This window comes from Lemur catta, chromosome 2 (assembly GCF_020740605.2).
Source record: "Lemur catta isolate mLemCat1 chromosome 2, mLemCat1.pri, whole genome shotgun sequence".
NCBI classification, from domain to species: Eukaryota; Metazoa; Chordata; class Mammalia; order Primates; family Lemuridae; genus Lemur; species Lemur catta.
Genome location: NC_059129.1, coordinates 93,658,588 through 93,671,425, shown reverse-complemented (window position 1 = coordinate 93,671,425; position 12,838 = coordinate 93,658,588). Strand labels below are relative to the sequence as shown.

Sequence of the window (12,838 nt, the reverse complement as noted above, 5' to 3'; positions counted from 1 at the left end):
CATTCCTAATTTTATAAACCACATTCAAACCTGTTCTCAGCTGTTATCTTTTTAATTTTACCATTTATATTTTAAGATGAAGAACAGTATTTTATTTTGTTAGAGAAAACAAAAGTGTTTACCATAACAAGAAAGAATTTATGTAGACTCTGTTCATTAAAATTTGAAGCCAAATGACTCATTGTTAGCTTTCACGACTGACTTAAGTTTTTATATAATTATTTATCTTTTAGCATTTTGCTAAGGTAAATTATCTTCCCAGAGGCTAGTAATAAAGATATGTCCTTGATCCTGTTTGGGAGCATTATTAATTAAATGATCTTCTCAATGTAAATTGCTGTGAAATAGGATCTTAAAAATATACAATATAGACAATATTCAGGTGCTTGGTTTTGAACCAGTATGTAACAAAGAAAAACTGATTTCTTTGTGGAATTGTTTTTGGTTTTTGGTGTTTCCCAGGAATTAACTAACAACTAAAAACTCATTTGCAAGTGTAGTAATACTAAGGAGAGTCAGTAAAAATTACATTTGGCTACCATGTATATTAATAATGAATGTTTGGCTTTTCATTTTTTATTTTCAGGCATTAAAGGATGCCTATTACTTACAGAGTAATTTTCATTTCAAAGCCATTTATCACACATTGATCAGTGTTGCATCTAGTTTTCTCCATTTAGCACATTTGATATTTCTACTTCAGAGAAATTTTTCTTTTTAACTACACTGAAAATCTTGTCACTGACCCTTAACTGCCAATCATCACCTCATTTGCTTATTGACAATATACTGCTAGAAACCTAGGCTTCAAGTATAAAACCATAGCTGTTAGAATAGTTTTTGGCAATAGCTAACATTCTGTTGAGTCATTTGCTTTAATCAAAGATCATGATTTATTATATATTTTTTATAAATATGGATAGAGTCCAAGATTTTTTCTTTGGCACAGCAGAAAGTGTGCTCAAGATTTTTGCCTCTAAGTCTAAATTTTTGGCTTAAATTTTTGTGCATATGAATGCTGTTAATGGTGTATTTGACTACATTTTGAATGGAAAAGGTAGTTTTGTGGAAATTGACATTTTGAGAGAGATTTTTATCTATGTATTTGGTAAAGTAATACAAATTAGTGAAGTCTTAGTTATAAAAATTTTAAGGAAAAATTTAAAAGCAAAACAGTCATATGATCAGATAAGTTGACTAGAATACACCAAAGATATAACAAGTGTTTGTTACAAATGAAGATCTGTACAAACAACTAAGATGTTTTAAATTTTATTTACATAAAAATGCTGTTCAATGTCTAATGCTTTTTGTTTGTTTGTATTATTCTGTACTTTAGAATAATAAGATAAGCTTGAGTATCTCATTAGCTTCCTTTCAAAATTGATCATTTCAGGACACTGCTGAAAATAATGGAAGTTTTGAGTAAATAGGTTTGTGTTACAGCCCGTATGCAATTAGACGAGGATGAGCCTGGAAGATCTACCTGTAGAACACTAACAGTCAGTCCATTCACACACTATGAAATGATAGCAGGTTGGGTGCATTTTAAACCCTAAAATTACATGAGTCTGCAATTAAACTGTAAACTGAGTTCACACTGTTACTTATTATACTTCTTTCTACCTTCTCAGTAATTCCACCAAAGTAAGATTTATTTACTTAAAAGTTTGGTTTGTTACTTAAAACACATCAAAGTTTAATACAGAGTTTTCCTCCTTTTACTTACAAAGTGTCATGTATTTGCTTTTTATACAAACTAATCTCTTCATTACTGTAGTTCTTAAGTTGTTCCACAGTTCTTAGTCATGCCCAAACTACTTGTGGTAAGCTAGGATGGAATGAATGAGATGAGGTAAGACATTCATCCATCTATTTAGTGTGTGTGTGTATTAAATATGAAATGTCCAATTTCAAATCAAAAGCGGTTTATTATATCTCAAACAAGCAGCAGTAAAGCAGTACAGTTAATCAAAGTACGCACCTAAACTCTCAACACAGTTTTGCTATCTCAGTGGTAGCTTGTTTATGCCGGCAGCCAAGAAGCCTGGAGAGTGAGTGGCAATGAAATCATGAAAGGCATTTTCCACAGCTTGTTGAGAATTGAATGTTTTCTTGCAAGAAGTGGTCCACAGCCTGGAAGGAGTAGTAGTCAGTTGGTGCAGCGTCTGGTGAATACTAGTGAATATGGTGGATAACAGTTTGCGAGTCCAGCCTCTGTTGTTTGAGCAGTGTTGTTTATGCAACATGAGGTCAAGCACTGTCCTGGAAGAGGATTGGCCTGTCTCTATTGACCAGTCTCGGTGGCTTAATCACAAGCATCCTCATCATTTCGTCCAGTTGGTTGCAGTAAACATCCACTGTAATGCATTGAGCAGGTTTCATGAAGCTATAGTGGATAATACCAGCACTGGACCACCAAACAGACACCATTAGCTTTTTTTGAAGAATATTTGGTTTTGGACTGTGTTTTGGCAGTTCATCTTTGTCTGATATGAAATCAGACATTTCATACTTAAGAACCGATTTCCTTAAGTACTAAGTTTGACAGTTGATATCTCTGACATTTCACTTTGACACTTTGTTTTATTTTTATCATGAAGGTACATCCTCATTCTTTCAAATGTGTGTTTTGGCTTGTGATTATCTTTCAAATTTTTTTCAGAGCACTTTTTGTGAAACCATGGATAAGTCAAAAATTCATGTTATTTTCGAATATCAGTTCCATCATGGAACCAATGCAGCCCAGACAGCTGTATATGTATATGTACATATACACATGTGTGTGTATATACACACACACATACATACAACAAAATATATTGATAGCTTTGTGCTAGGCACAGATTGGGGTAGGGGTGCTGGTTATAGAAAATGCATATAAAAGACCACAAAGCAATTTTTAAAATGGTTACATGTCTAGAAAAAATTCCATGGTAAAATAGTCATGGGGTACAGTGGGTTAAACAAAGTTAGGCAGGTTTCTTTTTTTAATGAAAAATAAGTTTATTTTAAAGTATTAAGGGGGTACAAATATTTGTGTTTACATGGATTGCTTTTGTAATGCTTGAGTCAGGGTTAAAAGGTGCCTGTCATCCAGATAGTGTTCATTGTACCCATTAGGTAGGTTTTTGCCCATTCCCTCCTCCTCATCCCCCCTGCTTGATTTTCATTGAATTTTACTTCCCTGTATGCACATGTGTGCTGTCAGGGATAGGCAGGTTTCCTTACTGCTCAACTTCAGGCCCTTAGAATGCTAATGGACTCTGTGAAGGCGGGGTGAGTTAAAGTTAGTAATGTTTCCCTGTCTTCTGTGGAATACCTGTCAATATCTCTAGAAAACTTGAGTTTTTCAGAGCACAGTTTGGGAAATGCCACTAAGCAGCATTATATATATATATATTATAAAAGATATTCACTAGGGTAACATTTAGCATAATTTGCTAAAGATTATATATTGTAATTTGTTTCTAAAAAAAGTATTTTTTATTATTTAACAAGATTTGGAAGTTGAGTAATGCTTTGGTGATGTGATTTAAAAAAATATTTTTGAACATGATTACTTTTTATTTTGACCCATAATTTCAAAATTCAGTTTTTATTCATGTATTAGATTTTTAAAGTATGCATTTACTTTTGGTATCCTAAAAATCTGTGAAATATGAATCATAGTTAATAATTGGCAACACCTAAAGGAACTGCTGTACCATCTGATGGTTTTTATTGTTTGAATATAGGATTTCACAGTCAGGTTGCTTTAATTAATATTTATATGTTGTGCTACTCCATGAACTATTTTAATCATCTATTGTACAGTAATAGAAAAAAGTAGAAATTTTAGATTAACTTCTGATTAGTGACTATTTAAAAATGTATAATATGTAATATGTTTTTTTAAAAGTGTAGTAACAGTTCACTATTAGCATTTGTTTTACTAAAGTCTGAGAATGAGGGAAAGGGGTAATTTATCACAAGAATAATTTATTCTCAAATAGATATTTTTTACATTGAACTCTATTATGTGAGTAGTACATACACACATACAATACTTATTTCAGTCTCTTCGGTAGGTATGTGTTTATTTTGTTAAACTGTTTTTTTAGTGGGAAGTTATATTTCTGCAGTGCTTTCTATAGAATATAAATTGCTGCTAAGATTACAACAAAGGCCAAGAGAACTGTTAATGGTAACACAAATTCTGCCACACCGTTGTTCTTCCTTGAGATATTTTTGCTGACAGATACCCCAAATAAAAATTTCGAAATCCTGGTAACTTTGTTTAAAAGTCCTAAAAATAATTCCATCCAGTAAAACCTAAACCAAGAATTAACTGGTCCTTATTATCAGAAACATTTGTAAAATTGAAAGACTTTAGAATTTGTGTATCTAACTTATGTTATCCTCACTGTAGGCAGAGTGTGTCTGGCCATGTGCATCTACACAGAAAAGAGAAACACCATTAGACTGTGTTAGAGGACTCTTCTGTCTCTGTCTTTCAAAATGTTTTCTGCTTTTCAGTCTATACACACTTTTTGCAAAATCAAGAGTCTCATTTTCTATTCTAGGTGCATCTGTTGTACCAGGGCCTAGAGCAGGAGCTGAAAGTGCTCTGGGAGCATCATCAGGCCACCACCTTCCTCAGTGCCTTCAGCTCTTCTAAACATTTGTGGCAAGCTACTAGCTCCGGTTTTAATTTTGTAGCTTAAATCACCCCTCATAAACCAAACTTGGCTATTTTAAAATTTGTTAAATATTAAGATACCTAATTGTTAAAGAAGGTGAATTTCTTAAGTCTGGTGGTACGCTGATAAATCACCAACTCGGGAGAAAAAAAAGCTGCAATTTGTAGGGCTTTCCAATTTTTGTCATGTAAATACCATCATCATGGCTGATTTTAAGTCACTTAATGCCAACTTGGGATGAGATGCACACACTTTGCTCTTTTGAGTTGATATGAACTAGCTCCAGGTCTCCGCAACCAGATGAATTTATTAAACATCGATCTCATAATTTCTGAAAAAAGGCATAATAAGCTATAGCTAGCTTTCCCCCAGAGGTGGTATTATCTGTAGTCAAATGGTCCTTCAAAATCTATGGAATTCTTGTTTGCCATCTAATACACTGCAAGAATAAAATTAACAGAAATTTTTCTAAAAAAATTCTGATAATCATACTTAGAAGAATTTAAAAATATTAAAAAGATAAGCTTTGAAAAACTTTATAAGGAAAAGCAAATTATTTTTGCTGATGTAAATCTGACATAAATCATGTAAACTGATAGAGCATTGTGTGTGGGGGGGGGCAATTATAATTTTTTAAAAAAATTCCCCTCTATTTCCATGGGCTTTGAAAATTATATCCCCAGATAAATTGTGGCATTTCCTTTCTGCATGTTGGTGCAATTTTACATTATGAAATTGTCATGTAGATTCATTACACCTATTTTCCAAATACAAATGACCATAATTCAAATATGTACCTATCATATACCAAGCTCTAAACTGCATAGAAACATTCTATCACTAATGTATTTGCAGGCACACTGCTAAGATATTTACACAGTTTTATAATAAAGATTCTTGGTCTGGAAACCTTGGAATTTTTACTTTTGATACCTTTCTGTTTCAGGTACCAGCTTTTTGATCTAGATTTGAGAGCCTTTATGTATTTGCTTTTATTAGGCTACAACGAGTAACACACAACTTCGAAAATTTCAGTGGCTTTCAAAAGAAAAAACATTTCTCACTCATGGGCACGTTGGCTGCTGTGAGTTGGTTGCTGTAGCTGTACTGCAGGATGTGATTCAGGTTCAGGTTCACTCCATCCAGGGACCACACTGAAAGAAAACACCCTGCCTGAGGGATGTCCTTCTAGTGGCAGAGGGCACTAAAGAAAGAACTGGCAGCAACACGAAATGCATTGAGGAGCATCTTAGTGGACACAGTGCTCATCAAGTCTGCTCACATTCTGTCGGCTAAAACAAGTCATGTGTCCAGATCCAGTCATTGGTCACAGACGACTCTTTCTATGAGGAGCCATTATAAGTCACCTACAAAGGTTTGGGGAACAAATGATCTGAACAATGATACTTGAGGTAGCACACTGCACCACAAATGTTTGAGTTCACTATAGGTAGCCAAAATATGTCAGAATAATATGAAAGAAGATAACATGTTAATTTTAAAAAAAAGAAATACATTACTGATTACATTGGTTTAGTTCAGAATTTTTAGAAGGATCCTCATTTTTTGTAAGATTTTCCCAAATATCACTGTTGTGTAATTCTGTGGGAAATAAAAAATAGGATAAACTAATAAAAATGTTTCTAAATCATTGATGGTGTAGCAATGAAAGCAATAGAGGAGAAACAAGTCATGAGGAATTCTCAATCTGGACAGAGCTACATTTTGGCTGTTACTTAACTTTGAGTCTCAATTTTCTCATCTGTAAAATGAGAAAATCGTTCTGAAGCTTTCTGAGGTGATTCTAACTATAAAGCTCTTATTATAATGCTTTTTTATTGTCACCTAATTAACAAACATATCCTTCTGCAATTTTTATTGTAGTTTAACTCATTGTTTTTCTTAGAATTATGGCAGAGCGATGGAATTTTAATTTTCTTTTATTCATATCTTTCCTTAGTAAAAATGGATTTGAGATAAAGTAATAGAATATCATGTTCCTTGTTTTTAATTTTAATATTCAAACTCACCTGGCTCTAAAACATTCAACTCACTAAAAATACTCTTCTTTTACGCTGAGATTTGCTGGTTTAACATCATTATATGTGAGAATCACCTGGGAGCTTGTTTAAAATGTAAATTTCCAGTCCCCAAACCCCTGAAGATTCTGAAACTAGATAGAACCTAGATAACTACACTTTTAACAAGTACTCCAGGTTTCCAAAGTCATCTAAGCAGTATAAAACCTATAAATTATTTTGGTAATAATGGAAAAAAATAACCTCACATACTGGGATACTATATACTTAGTGTAATAATTTAATTGTTAATACCATGCTTCTCATTCTTTATTTGGTGTTTGTATTTTGTCTTCATGAATTTATTTATTTAGTGTATCTAAGTGATGAAATTATGTTTATATGTAAACTTTAGAAATGTAGAAACCAAAATATCTTAATGTTCCTTTGAAATGAAAATGCTTTGATTAGTATTAGCTTTCTCCACATGCATACAGGGTAGATCAATCTCAGAATGAAATACTACAGAATTAGAACTACTGTGAGATTATTACACCCAATCTCTCTGATTCTTCCCTTATTTCCTTACAGTTAATCTCTACAGTTGCTGAAATGCGCTGAGTAGGGTATCTTTCCCCATATATCTCCACTACTCCAGCTCTTACTTTCTTCAGGTTCCTGCTCAAATATTGCTTATGCACAGAGGCTCTTATTGACCATCCAAAATAAAATAGCATATTCCCCCCTGCCTGTCAATCTCTAGCCCTTGGAACCACCTATATTATTTATAGTACTTATGACTATTTGACACATGTATCAGTTTGTATCCAGTCCTCTATAATGTTAAGCCTTATCAGCAGAAGGACTTTGTTTTGTTCACTGCTGTATTGCCAGGGCTTAGACTAGTACTTGGTATGTAGTAGGTACTCAATAAATGTTTGTTGAATGAATATTAGACATTATCCACAGCTTGTCCTATCTCTATTGTAAGGCAAGACTATTAAAATCCAAGTTTTATAAAGTAGGCTATGTTTTTAAAGGCAGTTTTATTTTCTCTTAATTTCCCATCTATTTCAAAAGTCATTTTAATTTATTACTTTTAGATTTATTATCCCATTGCTAAACTATTCTTTCCATCTTCTTCTTGTCTATTTTTCAATTATGCGTGATACTTTACTGTGAATTATGGCAATTTAAAGTTGATATTTAATTTCAACAAGTTTTAATTACTTAATTGAAATATGAAACTCCAACTATGAATTCAGTGTTGGTGAAAGGCACTAGATTTACATTCCCATAAAACTAAGCACTTACTTTCATGGGATACATATATGGGAGAGGTATATGACTAGGTAATAATATTCAGGATTTCATCTGAAAATTAGAAATCTTGATTTAAAAACAAACTAAGTGAAAGAATAATTTGTTCCCCAGCATCTTCTGATACATGCCAAAATATGTAATAGTAGAGGTTTTTATGCCATAAAGATATGCCTGCTTCTAACAGAACTGAGGTTATTCAGATAATAGGTTCAAAACACTTTGAAAACTGAAGGGAAAAAAGTATCTGTTGAAATGTATCATATATTTTTAGCAAAATAAGATTGATCCACATTAAAACTGTCCATCTATTTGAACATTTCTCCCTCCCTCACCTGGACGTCCCTGCTTCTTGCTAACTGCCTGCACCAGTGCCTGGAAATGCCCTACGTGTCAATACACTGTCGAAGACCTACAGATCTGCTTGGACTAAAGCTCGAGTAACACCTGTCCTAAGAACTTAAGCTCAACACTATTGAGTTGACAGTAACACCTGTCCTAAGAACTTAAGCCCACTATTGAGTAGTGGGCTCAGAAGATTCTCCAAATGATGTATAATTTTAGAGTCAAAGGAGGCCAGGCTATGGGATCTCCTATGTTTAGCACATAGAAAAATTCATTCCCCTCAAATCTGAATGGTTCTTATACCATTTTATTGCCAGTAGACATATTATCATGTGAGATCCCAGCTTTTATGTAACCATACCTGGTGGCATGTTGATTACATTGGAGTACTTCCATCATGGAGGGGGAAGCATTTTGTTCTTTCTGAAATAAACACTTACTCTGGATTTGGATTTGCCTTCCCTGTGCAGTACCTCTGCCAAAACTGCCATCTGTGGATTTACAGAATGCCTTGTCCACCATCATATGATAGTATTCCACATAGCATTGCTTCTGATCAAGCAAGGTTCATGAAATTCACTGGTCTTACCACATTCCCCGCTATCCTGAAACAGCTGGCTTGATAGAATGGTGGAATTGCCTTTCGAAGACTCAGTTGCAGTGCCAGCTAGGTGGCAAAACGTTGAAGGGCTGGGGCAATGTTCTCCAGGAGGCTGTATATGCTCTAAATCAGTGTCAATGTATAGCAGTGTTTCTCCCATAGCCAGACTTCATGGGCTCAGGAATCAAGGGGAGGAAATGGAAGTAGCAACACTCACTATTATCCCTAGTGATGCACTAGCAAAATTTTTGCTTCCTCTTCCTGTGACCTTATACTCTGCTGGACCAGAGGTCTTAGTCTCAAAGGAAAGAAGCCTTCCACCAGGAGATACAACAATGATTCTGAACTGGAAGTAAACTTCCACCTGGCCACTTTGGGCTCCTCATGGCTTTGAGTCAATAGGAAAAAAGGGAGTTATGGTGCCTGTTGGGGTGATTGATCCTGACTACCGAGGGGAAATTGGACTGCTAATGGAGGTAAGAAAGCATATATCTGGAATATAGGAGATCCTTTGGGGCCATCTCTTAGTATTAACATGCTCTGTGATTAAGATCAATGGAAAACTACAATAACCTGATGTGTTAGGACTACTAATGGCCCAGACTTTTTCTTCAGGAATGAAAGTTTGGGCCACCAAAGCAGGTAAAAAAAAGTACAACTAGCTGAGATGCTTGCTGGAGGCAAAAAGAATATAGACTGGGTAGTGGAAGAAGGTAGTTATGAATACCAGCTATGGCCATGTGACCAATTACAGAAATGAGAACTGTAATCATCACTAGTATTTCCTCATGTTGTTTTGAATATGTGTATGTATAGCAAAACCTTTGTTTTCTTCCCTCTTTTATCCTTTATCATGTAATATAAGATGTATTGACTTTATATCATAGTACTTAAGTATTGTTAACTTCACATCATAGTATTTAAGTTATGGGATGTTGAGGGGAAGAGTACACATCATCCAAGGACTTTATATCCTCATCTGGGAAAAGGTTAGTATATTTTTGGTTGTATGCAGAATAGTTGTATCACATTAGGTGGAAGTATGACTTTGTTATTGTTTTTACATGGTGATTAAGTATGGTTTAAGGAGATTCGTAAGGATGCCAACTTAACCAGGGGTGAACTTGTAATGGTTAGTTTTATATGTCAACTTAGCTGGGCCATAGGGTGCCCAGATATTTGGCTAAACATTATTTTGGGTGTTTCTGTGAGGGTGTTTTGGATGAGATTATTTAAATTGGTGAACTTTGAATAAAGAAGATTGCCTTCCATAATGTGGATGGGTCCTATCCAATTATTTGAAGGCCTTTAGAGAACAAAAAGACTGGCCTTCCCAGAACAAGACAGAATTTCTCCAGCACACTGCCTTTGGACTTCATCTGCAGCATTGACTCTTTCTGGTTCTACTGCACACTGCTTTCAAACTGGAACTTCAGAGCGTTGGCTCTCTTGGATCTCCAGCCTGACAGCCTGTCCTGCAGATTTTGTACTTGCCAGCCTTTATAATCACATGAGCCAATTCCTTATGATAAATCTCTTTTTCTGTATATATACATCCCATTTGCTCTGTTTCTGTGGAGAACCCTAACAAATATACTTCCCAACAAAGCCAAAAAAGCTTATGACCTACAAATTATGTGCAGGAAATTAAAGACATTTTATTAACTGGATTCAAAATATTTCACAGGTACTGAAGTCCATGACATGCAATCATGCAAAGCTAACAGAAGTTTGCATTACATAAACCTTATCTAAGAGATCTAGTCACTCCTTGATATTTAAGTGTAGACTTTTCTATTACAATGCTCTTGCCTACCTTACAAACATCTACTTTATTTTTTAATAAGCATAATTTTTGTAGAAGTCTTGCTTTTTTATGACCTTGAGACTCAGAATACTTAAGTTTAATACTTTATCATTGCAGACATTTTTTAATTCTATTAGCTGACATAATCACACCGATATACAATGAAATCCATTTTCAACTTTCATCTATTAACAATAATGGTAACTTAATTTCTTTTTTATAAAATATTTTTGTTGCATACAATGCTACTTAATTTCTGTAGGCTGAATACAAACTAGGAAGAAAAACTTGGCTACTACATTCATTAAATCAATTACATATGAAATTGGACCACAGAAAAAAGTAAAAAGTTGTGGGATGTATTTTTAGAATCATCTCAGATCTTATGTGAGATATTGAGGCTCTGTAGAACAGTTTACAAAACAGAATAAATTATAGTACAGCATTAGTAGACTTCTTACAAGAAGAAAAACAATTTTTGAAGTTCCTTCAAGGACAAAAGATAATGGATGTTTTTATAGTTTACATCTGGACTAACTCTATTAGTGTCATTAGTGGTAATGTATTCCAGAAGCCATTTAATGTAATTATGCAGATAATTTTTTTTCATTAAGAATGTTGTGGAATTTCAAATAAGAACAATTTTTTAGATGAAATCTTTGAATCTTTTAAGAGTAGTTCCCTCAAAAGGTCTGTTACCTATACAGTAAGTAATAGGGAAACTCTAGGTTAAGAGACTACTAAAACTCTTCACCTTTGTAACTCGCCTACATATTGGTACAACCTATTTCTTTAAGTTGTTAAGTCAAGACAGAAAAGAAAAGAACTCTCCAAATTCCTTTATTTTTAGGTCTTAGCCTAGAGATGTTTAAAATATAAGCATTACTACTATGTTAAAAATACATTAATTATAGTGGATACTTTTTTTTCCTATTCAACCACATTTTAACCCTTCTTGAATCATCATTCTGATTTTCTTTGGAAAACCACCCCTCTAATACTCTCAGGACATGTGGTTTGGGTGGGGCTGATGACTTGGTGTTAGAGGTTGGTATGTGAACTGAGAACTGGCCAATTAGAGCATTTTAGTTCCCCACCCCACCCCAGATTGATTATTTAAAGAGATGGGCAATAAAATTAATTCTGGGCCTCAGGTGGAACTCTCCGATCTGGGGGTCCTGGTAGTACAGTATATAAGCCTAATCCATCATCAGGCATTTTCGTCGCCAGAATGCATTCAGCTGCCAGGAAGAGAGCCAGACTCAGTCTTGATAATCCTATTTGTCCCCCCCCCCCATAGAGTCATTTCAGAAGTTTTATGTTGCAAGACCCAATAAATTCCTTTTCTTTGTTTGGGATTTTTATTTGTTTATTAAGATGGTTTGATTTGATTTCAGTTGCTTGCAAAGGCAAGAGTTCTAATAGTCATATACTACTATTTCGAAGAAAATATTTTTATAAGCAACTTTTCCTTCCACCCATTTACTATAAAGGGCAAATTTCCTTTTTCTTTTCCAGTAATTCCCTAGCTTACACACAATATTCATGTGCTTCTGTTCTTCTGGAAGTTGGTATATATTTGTGTTCTTGGACTGTAAACTCCCGTGGCAATTATAAATAATATTTATATCAGAGTTGTTCAGAATTTCCCACACACTTAGTAATAAGTGCCTAACAATGTCATTAGGACTGGTGGTTTGAAAATTTTCATCTAGGGTAAAGTCCTTCGCTAACATTTAACTTACCTCGGAGGACCGTGGGTTGGGCAGTAATGGTACTCCAAGAACTTTTAAATGTTGAGCTTTATGATGATGCAGAAGTGGTAAGACTTCCTTTTGTGAAATTTGTCTTATGACTTGACCTTACAGTGCAAATATGCCTAACCTACAGCACAAACCCATTCTCATATCACTCTTTATTTTAGTTATTTATTGCTGCATTGTAACCCCTCAGAATGTATGACTTCAAATAATAATGATTTATTCTTTCTCATGATTCTGTGGATTGTCTGGGCAATTCTCCTGTTCTGGAAGTTCGTATGTATTTGTGTTGTGTTGGAATGTAT

At 34.3% G+C, this 12,838-nt stretch overlaps 1 protein-coding gene across 2 annotated transcripts in view; it reads left to right on the top strand.

Annotated features, from left to right (window-relative positions):
* The window catches only part of FBXL4 (F-box and leucine rich repeat protein 4), an 82,438-nt gene extending 73,951 nt beyond the window's left edge, over positions 1 to 8,487 (top strand). The window contains exon 10 of one of the 2 annotated variants that reach the window (XM_045544058.1): positions 8,393 to 8,487. In XM_045544058.1, coding sequence (XP_045400014.1) covers positions 8,393 to 8,464 — 72 coding nt within the window. In that variant the 3' untranslated portion in view covers positions 8,465 to 8,487. Of the gene's footprint in view, positions 1 to 4,565; positions 5,557 to 8,392 lie in introns of those variants that run through there. The other variant, XM_045544056.1, reaches the window with a different exon arrangement.
* Positions 8,488 to 12,838: the final 4,351 nt, after the last annotated feature.